At 39.6% G+C, this 12,191-nt stretch overlaps 1 protein-coding gene across 1 annotated transcript; it reads left to right on the top strand.

The window, feature by feature from the left end:
• The first annotated feature begins 4,567 nt into the window (after positions 1 to 4,567).
• Positions 4,568 to 11,424, top strand: cyp27b1 (cytochrome P450, family 27, subfamily B, polypeptide 1). The gene is made up of 9 exons (XM_079685032.1): positions 4,568 to 4,828; positions 5,928 to 6,118; positions 6,498 to 6,688; positions 7,618 to 7,818; positions 8,601 to 8,764; positions 8,858 to 9,024; positions 9,120 to 9,201; positions 9,628 to 9,825; positions 10,273 to 11,424. The coding sequence occupies exons 1-9, from the start codon at positions 4,616 to 4,618 to the stop codon at positions 10,384 to 10,386; spliced, it is 1,521 nt and encodes a 506-aa protein (XP_079541158.1). The 5' UTR covers positions 4,568 to 4,615; the 3' UTR covers positions 10,387 to 11,424.
• Positions 11,425 to 12,191: the final 767 nt, after the last annotated feature.

The following is a 12,191-nucleotide window of genomic DNA, read 5'->3' as shown; positions in this document are numbered from 1 at the left end:
CGTCTGAAAAACTCTTTCATACGACACAGAGCACATCTTGTGTCCAGATGTTCTCATAATCTAACAGAAGTCCCTAACCAAACCTTGAACACCTATTTTACATTCATTTTTTTTAAAAACTGCATTATCTTACCGCATGATACAAAAATGCATCAAAAATAATTCAGTTTTTCTATTTATTTAATTACCACATCCTCATATCCTGTGTGCTCAGCAGCAGCTGTTAGGTACACGGCATGTGTTGTTAGTTTATCTGAGCACACCCCAGCTCTTCAGCTTAATGACATCCAGGAAACTCAATGGAATTTTGCAAATTGCAATATGTTGTAATATCATTGCAAAAAAAAAAATATATATATTATATTCTCAACATTGAAACATATGAAAGGTTAAAATATGTAGGTTTTGTTTTACAGTTTGAATAGCTAAGAGTAAGTTGAAATGCTAACAATTAATAATTAAACAGTTTATATAAAAAAATTGTCTGCTGAAATTGACACATTTGGTTTAGCTTCAGTTGTACAAATGCGATGATTGCCACATTTGAATTTGATCGTATTAATTAATGATGCAGCAATACATTTTTTATATCTAATTAATATTTTTAAATAACATCCATTTCACAATCCATATAATACAAATACATGGTGTAACATGATGGTTGGTACCTAAGGGCACTGTTTGGGTATATACATCAGACAAAATACTACTACTACTACTACTACTGTTACTAATAACTATAATTATAACAATAATACAAAGTAAAAAAGTCTATTTAGGGCTTTCCAAAAGCAGACATTACACAGTGCTACACTATAAAAGACAAAATAAGAGAAATGCATCAAGCTAAAAATATAAAACACCAAACACAATCTGCACAAAATGCTCACAAAGTGTCCACAAATCTTATTTCAAATCAGAGATTTCCAAAAACATGTGTCCATGTGTGTCATGTGTCTACAACATGGACTGAGGAACATCCAACAAACTGATCAGAGACCTGCTGCTGATGAAGGGCTGACATGATGAACTGGATTCTTAATTGATAGTAAAACAGGGGCCGTTTCTCAATCTCGAGGATTCTGGCTTCCAAGCTTCGAGGCCAATATTTCAAGGATGCTACGTCATCGAGTGCCGCCGAAGGACTGTTCCAATCTCCAGCATACTTGGAATTCCACCGAGGCCGCGTCCTTGGTTTGGGGGAAATTTCGAGGCTGCACATGGGTAGACTTCGCGTCCTTAAAATCCCCACAATGTTTTGCGCATGGACCAATTTCAAAAACACTTGCGGAGAATGGCTGAACCGACGCAACACACATTTAAATGTAAGTATGTAGTGGCGTAGAACATGTGTTGGTAAATATGTTACTTTGTTACATTTGTTTGTTATCACCAAAAATGTGTTCAGTGAAAGTATTGCAAGTCCATAATTAGATAGACATCGTGAGGTATTTATTTTCGGTACAGTTTGAAACCGTTAGAGAGAGTGGCACACTTGTTAGCCTGTTCCATTCTTCTTCGTTTTCCGAAGCCGTGGCTTGGAAGCATACTTGCTTCGTTTCCGAAGGAAGTGACTTGGAAGTACGCGACTACCAAGCCAGCATCCTCGCGATTGAGAAACACCCAGGGTAATGAAATGAAAATGGGAGTCACATGAGACACTTAAAAGGACTCAGACAAAAGCTTGGCAGCAACATTTTTGGAACACTTAAAGGCGATTGAGGGTAAATGTTTGGAAACCACTGACTTAATGCATATATGGGTAATAATCAGGCAATAAATATGGCCTTTCATAAACGATATACAGTAAAGAGTACAGGGGGGCTTGGAGCAACCATAAACACTATCCTCACCAGCCTGCTGAGTGAGTGAAAACTATTAGCACAACCACGAGACACATACTCACTCATTCATCTGCATTCATACACACATCTGTGTACATCAATTTTCGGATACCACCCAGACAGGCAGACATGAACTTTAACACACTAGTGTTGCAATATAGCAGTCTCACTCTGGGCACTGGGCCAATACAGTAAGGGGAAATACCTCTCAGGCGATCCCCGCTGTGATCCATATCATGATCTATTGGGCCACATCAGCTTGCACCTTACGACAGCACAAAGAAGCCATTCTTTGACAGGATTTCTTATTAAGTTTTTTATAATCAATATTAATCCCTGTTACTCAGGCATGGCCAGATTTACTAAATAATGTCTGTTTTTTTTTAGAGCGTTTAATTCGAGTCAGTTTCTTGTGTGGTCTCAAATTACCAGCCTGCTGAACATGAGACTGAAGATGAGCCTCTGAGCCCCCATGCCGGTGCAAAATGTGCATCTTTCCACAAAGAACAAAGTTAGGGAAGCATATATGTTATATGAGTTCAGTAGAACAGCCAGTTGTAAAGAAAACAACGTATCTTTGTTTGATGTGCGTTGTGTAAGCCCCGACTCATCAAAACACTGACCTTGTTTAAAAGGTGGTTATGTGTTCATGTACATTTCTTGCATCCTTCAAGATAAACACATTTTCCACAGAGGAAGATGTAAAGAGGTTTTCTGATAGGTCTTTGGTTGCACTTTTAACTTCACCATTCAGCATCACGGTTTGTTTTGTGTCTCTTGATTCACATGTCTAGGTCACTTCATGTGGGGATTGCCATAATGCTTAAAAGAGGTCTCCTGATTACTCTTTTTCCCGGGGGTCTTTATCCTATAAGGCTGTTGTCGTATTGGCTGTTCATCATTGTGCAACCTTATCTTACTTGTATTTCTCACTGTTCTACTGCTGCAATTAATCCAACTCGTGCTTTTATTCAATTTCTTCGCAGTGGCTTGACCTCTATGTCTTTAAATCAATTATTTCTTGTATTTTCTATGCTCTAAGAATTCATGCAAAAGATATCTGATAAATCACTATCATGGATGTTTCTTAAAAGGTTACTCCACATCACAAGGTTTCTGCGTAAAACCCCAAAACCAGCCCAGAAGAATTTCCCTGTGTTCCTCAGTTTTTCCACAATTTCAAATTTTCAATGTATCTTACCAAAGTTGCTTCGTCACATGTTTACCATCAGTTAGACGATTAGATTTGCTCACATACAGTCTACACAAGCTGTAGCAGGTCATACTCATAAATCCTCCTTCAGCCCCCAGCTAAATAAAATCATGCATTCTTTACTTGACCTTTGCAAAATGCCAACACATTAAACTGGCGCAGAAGGTTAAAACATTTGGCCTAAAACACTAAATGTCTAAATACTCTGCATTGTATTCCATAAAGCCTACAGCTGATGTGAAAATATAATGTGATGTAAGATTTTATCCTTTATACCCCAACATCAGGCTGACATGATCTGTCCTTTAGTGAAACTACAGGATACTTCTGCATGGATAATATGTCCACTGTGGTTCTGCACAGGAACAAACACTATATGTAATTTAGTTAGCTGATGGGCTCCGTTTTAGGAACCAACCCATATGTGTTTCTCTCTCAAGCTGCAGTAATTTAAATATACACTATTGGTTTTCGTATAATATTTGGCAGCTGCATTGTTAGAAGTATTTTTTACTGTACAATGTTGGGTTCACTTCATACCATAGACTGTTCATACCTTATGATTTAACATATTTATGGCCTGGCGTTGGGGTGATAGGTAGCTAAGATTGTGATAATTAGGATCCACTTGGTAACAAGATGATGCATTTCAACACGCATATCCTGCAAACGCTGAACAAGTTTAATCGAACCATAACGGAAAAGTCGGTCAAGGGTACTTTTAGTCTAACTCTCTCATCAAGCTGGGATTGGCAATCAAACGTCAATGTTTCTGTGAAACTGGATGATCTAATATTCCAGTTAGAGCATACAACATACAGGAGCAAATGTCAAAGCAGATTCTGAGTACAGTCCCTGGGATGTTACTTCACAGTTCATGGTGCCTTGGACAGATTCCAGTTCAAATTTAAATCAGGTCAAGAATTGATCCCTCGCAAAGTCACCTAAAACATGTGTTATAGCTGGCTAAAAAAAAGCCATGCCAAGTCTTAAAAAGACACAGACTGTCCCTGATTACGCCTTTTTCTTCAAGATAAGATTGAACTAATGTCTTTGTTAACAGGCCATTTCGTATTTAGCTAATATTAAACCTCAAAATTCTAATCCAACCCCCTTTTTTCATTGATTTATCTGATTCTGCTTGAGGTTTTGTCCTGCCTAAATCAATGGGATCTATAATAACATTGGCCTTTAGGGTCGAGCGGTCTATTAAGCACACAAGACCTAATTTCCACATGTTCACTCGAAACATGTCTGCTGGACTATCAGAGATCAAAGTGCTGCAGGGGGGAGATAAGCCTCAAGAGTATCAGAGAAGTCATGTATTATTTATCCAGGACCTCCACGTGTGCTGTCTATGGGATGGTCTGAGCTCGACCCCTCTGATTGGACACACCTCCCCTCAGCTCACGTCTTCAAAGTCTCATCCAGACGGGGGCGGGGCTTGCGCTGAATTTACACCGGTGATTGGCCAAGATTTCCGCGGGTTCGAGGAGCAGTTAGCGCCTTATAAATACTGCCGCAATGAGCTCCGAGAGCTGCGTCCAGCCACCGATTCATGATCAGAGTGAGAAGGATGCTGCAACAAGCTTTGAGAGTATCCGGCCGCAGTGCCATCCCCCTGATCAAGTGGATGGAGAGGTGGGCTGAGGGCGCATCCGCCAAGCAGCAGGCAGCCAAGACCCTGCAGGACATGCCCGGACCCTCCGTGGCCAGTTTCGCCTGGGACTTGTTCGCCAAACGGGGGCTGTCCCGGCTGCACCAGCTGCAGGTAAGAGGATAAACAGGGACAGTTAAAGACACCAAATATATGAACATTTGCAACACCTGCCTCTTTAAAGCTGATCGCACCAAGATGCACCCTTCTTCGTGTTTTTAGTTAGTTGTGTAATCTGTCTATTGTTATTTAAGGAAGGTTAAACCTAATTTGCATATTGTGTAAATTGAAAATAGACGGAGACAACGAGGAAATCAGTGTCTGCTGCATCTCCTTCAAACTGACTGTCAGGTTGCCCCTACCCCCACTGATAGGGTGTCAAATAATATAGACCGAATGGGTGCTTATAAATGGGGTGCCCCAGGCACAACCCCCATATGAGTGTATCGTTTTTAAAGCAGACAATATATTTTTGTCATATCTAACAGGTTTGCTGTTAACGCTGGTAGGATTCTTTTGAATATGGATACATTTAGTATAGGCTGTGTCTTAGTCACTGGACTGAATTCTAAAAATATGTATTTATTTAATATATTAAGATGCCATAATGAATGCATCCTTGATAACCTGTAGGCACAACACTCGGGCTTACATATTAATATATTTGTTTTGCAGTGTAACTGTCTTTTACACATTTTGTAAGTTATTTCAACCTTTAGTAAGAAAAACCAAGCCAAGGACAGGAGAATATTGGCCTGTAATAGACACAGGCCAATATTCTTTTGTCCTAACTAACTAACAATTACTTTCATTACCCATTAATCATTTGGTCTCTCAAATGTGAAAAATGCCCAAGATGATGAATTCAAATGTCTTGTTTTGTCAGTACAAAACACAAAGATAATCAGGTTAATAAGGAAGAACCCAGTTAAAAGCAGAACATGTATACACTTGAGACACTAAAAACAGCACTTTCTGGAATCATTGCATGAACATTTACTTCAATGATTCAAACAATTGGTGCTACTTTTTTCCTTGATCGATTAATCATAGTCAGCACATGGTTGCAGCCCATGAATGATCTAATCATGAGTGAATAAAAGAAGCCTGCACACATCTTTAGTTCTCCGCCGGGCATCATCAAAGATGCTGCCAATCAGTTCATAGCTTGCAGCGTTTTCACAAGGTCACCCCCCTCTCCCTCATGTTGTAGCTGGAGGGCTTGCAGCGATATGGGCCCATGTGGAAGGCAAGCTTTGGCCCCATTCTGACCGTTCATGTTGCTGATCCAGCGCTCATTGAGCAGGTTCTGAGGCAGGAGGGCCAGCACCCCATGCGCTCTGACCTCTCCTCCTGGAAGGACTACAGGAAGCTCAGGGGACATCACTACGGACTCCTGACTTCGTGAGTAGCACTCTGAGACAGCCCTCTCTTGTTGTAAATCCCCAAATCACAAGATAAATGCAAACTTGAATGATTTGTAATTCGTAGTAGGAACTATGGCATTACGAAATGATGTAATATATTAACTGATAACAAAGACACAACTTAAAGATAAGACTGTTCACAACTCATTCATTCATCATTCTATATTTAACCATAGTTGTTAAGGAAATACCCTCTCAAGAGTGGGGACAGATGAACAGAACTGAACAATATAATAATAAGAAATGACACATTCAGTGTACATTTCTTTTCAATGCACCAGTTAAATACTCACAAACACGCAGAGATGCTCAACTAACACAAGTGTTTCTTCATTTATCTTTCTGTTTGTTCCCAGTGAGGGGGAGGAGTGGCAGTCGGTGAGAAGTCTCCTTGGTAAGCACATGCTGCGACCCAAAGCCGTGGAAGCCTACGATGAAACCCTGAACGGCGTGGTCAGCGACCTCATTGCCAAACTTCGCCTGAGCAGAACGTCTGAGGGCCTTGTCGCTGACATCTCAAGGGAGTTCTATCGATTCGGCCTCGAGGGTAAGATTTAATGTGGTCTGAGCCGTGGAAACATCATGCATCACTACAGGGTGCACCACACCGTGTAAACATTGTTAATTAGGGCCAGTCAGATACAGGAAGATAGGTTTTCTGATAATGACAACGACATTCAAAACAAATCATGGATCGATAACGAGTAACCTTCAGTTCACCTTTCCAATAGTGGAACAATTATACATATCATTATAATTTACGTATAAGTAGCAATTCGGCAAAATAGTAACCTTACAACTAAGACAACCGCATTCAAAGTTATCACACATTGGAGACAGAGCTTATTTAAACTAGTTATACTTTAGAAGTTAAATAGCTTAACCTATAATGCTGCATCTTCTTTTGTAAACTCATCATGTGTTTGTGTATAACATCTAAACTAAGTTATTACAGGTAATACCTACAGCTATCAGATAATTAGTCCCGTAAAAAGATATCAATATTTTCCACTGACATTTTGTTGAATAAACATATTTAATAAAATGGAAATACTCAAGTAACATAGAAGCTCCTCAGTATTGTACAGCACATTAGTAAATGTACTTTTCTTATTACCAGCTCTTATAGATCCTGTTAAAGCCATTGTTCATTCCCTGCCTCGTGGCTCCTCAGCCTTCATTCTTCCATGAAGAAAATATACATTTATTCCTTTTGCTCTCCCTTATTTCTCCCAGACTAAACAAATCAATCTAGTGACTGCATGGTCACATTCCCGTCTCTCTCTAACATTTACTCTACCGACATCAAATTGATTGTAGTGTTGAGTGGAAGCTCGGCCAACTGTTGTTGAAAAAACAATTTTACCTTCAAAAAAGGCCAAACAGTAGATATAGTTTCATCATCTGTTAACATGTCTGTCAGCCCTCGTGCCGTGTCTTTCTCACCTCCTCATTTACCTTCTTTTTATTTGACAGGCATTTCCTCGGTTTTGTTTGAATCAAGAATTGGTTGCCTGGATGCGGTTATCCCTGAAGAGACGGAGCATTTCATCCAATCGATCAACACCATGTTCGTAACAACGCTTCTCACCATGTTCATGCCAAAGTGGCTGCACCGGCTGTTTCCTAAACCCTGGAACTCCTTCTGTCAGAGCTGGGACTACATGTTCAACTTTGGTAGGTCATTTCTACTAATAATTGAGTTTAGTGGTGACATAAGAAAGAATAGCAACATGTCAGCCTACTTGTACTCTGATAGTGATGGATGTCTGTATAACACTGTATTTAAAGAGAGAAGATTTGGAAGAAATATTAAAAGCGAGCATAAACAGAAAATACATTTTTTAAAAGATATATTATCAGGGACATTCAGGAGACGAATGCTAGCACTTCCCCTACACAATGACACCAAAACAAACTCTATGTTTTTCCACCCTCTTTGATTACTTTCCGTCTGCCCGGCCTAATTTCTTTACAGCTAAATCTGGTTCCCCTCAGCATTAGATTATTCCACCCACTCACTCTGACAGTATGTTATGACTCATCCACATCTGAATCAAATGTTTAAATGATCACTGTGGTGCAAACTGGATCAGGAAGCAGGAGGTTAAAGTCTTTAACCCTCACGCACTACAAGATCATCTGCGATATGAAGTCTTGAACATCTGTCATGATGTGGTTGAAGGAATTTTAAGAATATCGAGTCGAGTTTATGTTTTAAATATTTATAATGAGCCAATGATTATACATTTTGCGTTTACACGATTCATATGCATTGACAAATATGAAATGTGAAGAGTAAACCTAAAGGAAAAATACTCAAAATACTATCAGAAATGTAAGAATATGAACACAACTAAGATCTTCAGAAAGGCCATACTGGTTTTTGATACTTATTTGGTAATAATGATATCACTCTGAAGATCTCACCAGAAATAATTTATTCTCTTTGTCTCTAGCTAAAGGCCACATTGACCAACGTATGACGGCTGAAGCAGAAAAGGTTGCCCGTGGAGAGGAGGTGGAGGGCCGCTATCTGACATACTTCCTGTCGCGGGCCGGGATGCCAATGAAGACTGTCTACAGCAACGTCACAGAGCTGCTTCTTGCAGGAGTCGACACAGTAAGAACAATCACTCTCTCTGTCTGTCCGCTGTACTCTGCCATCATATCTTCCTGATTTATGAACCTTTTTACACCCCGCCCGTTCTTTCAGATCTCCAGCACCATGTCCTGGTCGCTGTACGAGCTGTCCCGTCACCCTGAGTTGCAGGCAATGCTGCGGGACGAGGTGTTGAGCGTGCTGCAGGGACGAAGCATACCGGAGGCAGCGGACGTGGCCCGCATGCCTCTCCTGAAAGCCACCGTCAAAGAAGTGCTTAGGTAGAACTCAAAAGATTTCACTTCATTTCCTGAAAACATCTCGTTTTCGACCCTCAACTTTCATTTTGCTTACATTATTGAACTTTGTTTTCCAGGTTGTACCCGGTAATTCCTGCCAATGCAAGAGTCACTACAGAGAGAGACATCGAGGTTGGAGGCTACCTCATCCCTAAAAATGTGAGTGAGTTGAGGGAATAAAGACACTATAATATCTTTGAAACTCTGTTAACTGTCTGGATGGAAATCTGTCTAATGTCAGGTGTTCACACTGTAAGGGAGACATTTTTACTGTGCTAAATGTACATTTAAAGGGTTTGGTTTTTAATTTATTGCAATGTTTCCTTTATAGTTTTCGAGGCAACTGATTACTTCTAAATCCATTTCAACTTGGTTATACCTTTTATACAAGTGAAGTTGTAAATATCAAAAAGATAGCTAGCTAATAATGTTTTACTTCACAGAGTTTGGCTTAAGGGTGAATCTTATTTAAAAAATATTCTATCTCTGATAGTAAAGGTACATGTTCCCATGTCCAAAAATGCCTTCTCTCTTAAAAACAGTGTGAATGTTGTAAATCTCTGACAGTACAATGTTTTCTTCCAGACTCTGATTACCCTTTGCCACTTCGCGACATCACGAGATCCAGCCGTGTTTCCGAATCCAGATGAATTTCAGCCCCATCGCTGGTTGAAGAAGGACCAGACGTTCCACCCGTATGCCTCCATACCCTTTGGGGTGGGAAAGCGCAGCTGCATAGGGCGTCGCATCGCCGAACTGGAGCTCTACCTCGCTCTTTCGAGGGTGAGTTGTCAGGAGTTAACCTTTTGTTTTTGAGTCTTTGATAGGTAGTTTATGATATGATGATGACGACGATCAGAGAGTGAATTACTGTGATGTAAAAGTGTGTAAATGCAAATCCATTTAATCCGTTCCAAACATGTAAAGAAAAAACATTTATACAACATTTACATATATTTGTCCCAAACACTGTAATACTTTCTGTTAAATGCAGCAAGTACACAGATTATTTGAATCAATTAATCCTCAAATTCTATTCCTGCATTTTTCTTAGACAATATAGGGAACTCAAAGAAAGGGATTTGAGACTAATGCAAATCCAGTTCCTAATGAATTAATTTGATTACTTAATCTAGAGATTTTAGTTAAGAGTCACGACCCAACACTTTGCACATGATGGGCACTGGATTTTTTTCCTTCGGTTTAATTTATTTTCTCTGTTCACACTAGATCCTCTTAGAGTTTGATGTGAAGCCCGACCCAGAAGGGATTTCCGTCAAACCCAAGACCAGAACGCTTCTGGTTCCTGAAAGTGTCATTAGCCTCCAGTTTATTGAACGATGACCCACTCTCCTGAACTGGTCTGTTGCACGAACGAGAACGTTACTCTCTCGCCCTAGAGAGTGATAACAGGTGGAGTTATCGCAGGAAACGTGAGACTGTTGCACGCAGTAAGGGCGGACCTCCGACCTTTGTCACTGAAAAGGCGAAAGCCCTCCATATCTGTTACCTAGTGTGTCAAGGCTGCTGGTAAAGGAGGGCAGATGAACGAATGATGAGCAGTGACAGCTCATCACTGAGGATTTCCACTGGTATAACTCCAAATGTAATACTGTGGGGTGATGTTTTTTTAGAAGTAAATCACCATCAAGCTCTTAATTGCACCTAGGCCAAGAGTCATCCATTGATCTCCTTCATTTTCAAAACCCAAAATGCAAACTTTATCCTTAAGTGAGCCAGGCCGTTGAATTTGCACCATTTCTGTATTTGACACTGATTTTTTATTTTAATGTAACCCCTTCATAAATCTGAGTTTACCTCTGATGTTCTGCACTCTTAACGTATGTGCCCTGGTCGTGCAAATATTTAATACAAAGAGCGTTTCTGTAAGTAAGTCCGAGATACACAATATGTTGTATATATTTCAAATATTTCTAGAGACACAGACACATGAACACTCTTCAGCTTGTATTTAGCTGTTGTAGTAATGTTGAGTTGACATGATGTATTAATCAAAGTGTTCTTCATAAGGTGATTATGGTTCACTTTTAGTGACGGGTTCCTTTAAAAAAAATGTTTTTATAAAAACGGCAGCTATTGAAATGATTCCCGTGTAGAAATATATTATGCTGTTTAAAATCCCTAAAAGAGGCCTCTTTGCACTCAGGCATTGTCTGTACTGTCTTTAACATATGCAACAATTTAAGAGTGCAGCACAATGCTACTTTATCTGTCTTACATTGTTTATAAACCTACTAGTTTGAGTGTTACGCCACCATTTTGTAAATGTAATACGTTTCAGTAACTGAACTCTGTATTTATTCTAATTTAACACATTTTAGAACTGGTACTGTAAATATCATTAAAAAATGTCAGGTTGGACTTTGCTTGTTTTTTGATTTGTTGGGGGGTCCATTTTAGGTCAATAATACATTGTTCTTTTGTGTTAATGTAATGCACACTTGTTTTCAAAATCCCTCCCTTGGTTCAGCATTTGCTTTTATCTCTCTCAGTTTGTCTCAGGGTATCAAAGTTCCTCTGTCACCATGTGGAGTGTGTAGTAACAGCTGTGGTGCAGCAGCTGGGGTTCAAACATTTGGACTATATAGCCCCACTGTCAATGGAGTGAAAAACAATGATGTTCAACTTAAAAGAGGTTTTCAAAGGTTAAGGCAGGCCTCCCCCGGGGGCTGCAAACTTTTACAGCGGAGCCTCGGTGAATGAAAATGTGCCTAGTCTATATGTGTGTGAATTAGAGAGATGGTTCAGAAATGCAGAATGTTGTGGAATTTTATAGTTTTTCCCAAAGTAAGAATAACTAAAAATGCCTTAGGAGAGATGTAATTGTTGAGTGTCTGTGGGATTAAATTATAAAATCATGATCCTAAACCAAACTAGGAATTGAGTGAAACCAACCAATTAGGTGAAAGGGCACGTTTAGCCAAGTTTTCTAGCCTAAGACTTTAAAAACCTCTGATCTAAAAATAAAGATCCACCTCAAAGTAAAAATAAAGTCAGCTCTGGAATCTACAATCTTTATCTGTTTAAATATGTATTCTACACTTAGTAGATGTTTAAATACAACTGTGGGGCGTGGGTTCAGGAGTAAAAACACTAGAGTTCAGAGAGAAATGCTGATTTTGTAACTC

The sequence above is a fragment of the Notothenia rossii genome, assembly GCF_949606895.1.
Source record: "Notothenia rossii genome assembly, chromosome: 5".
In the NCBI taxonomy this organism is placed as follows: domain Eukaryota; kingdom Metazoa; phylum Chordata; class Actinopteri; order Perciformes; family Nototheniidae; genus Notothenia; species Notothenia rossii.
This window is presented reverse-complemented; position numbering and strand designations above follow the sequence as displayed.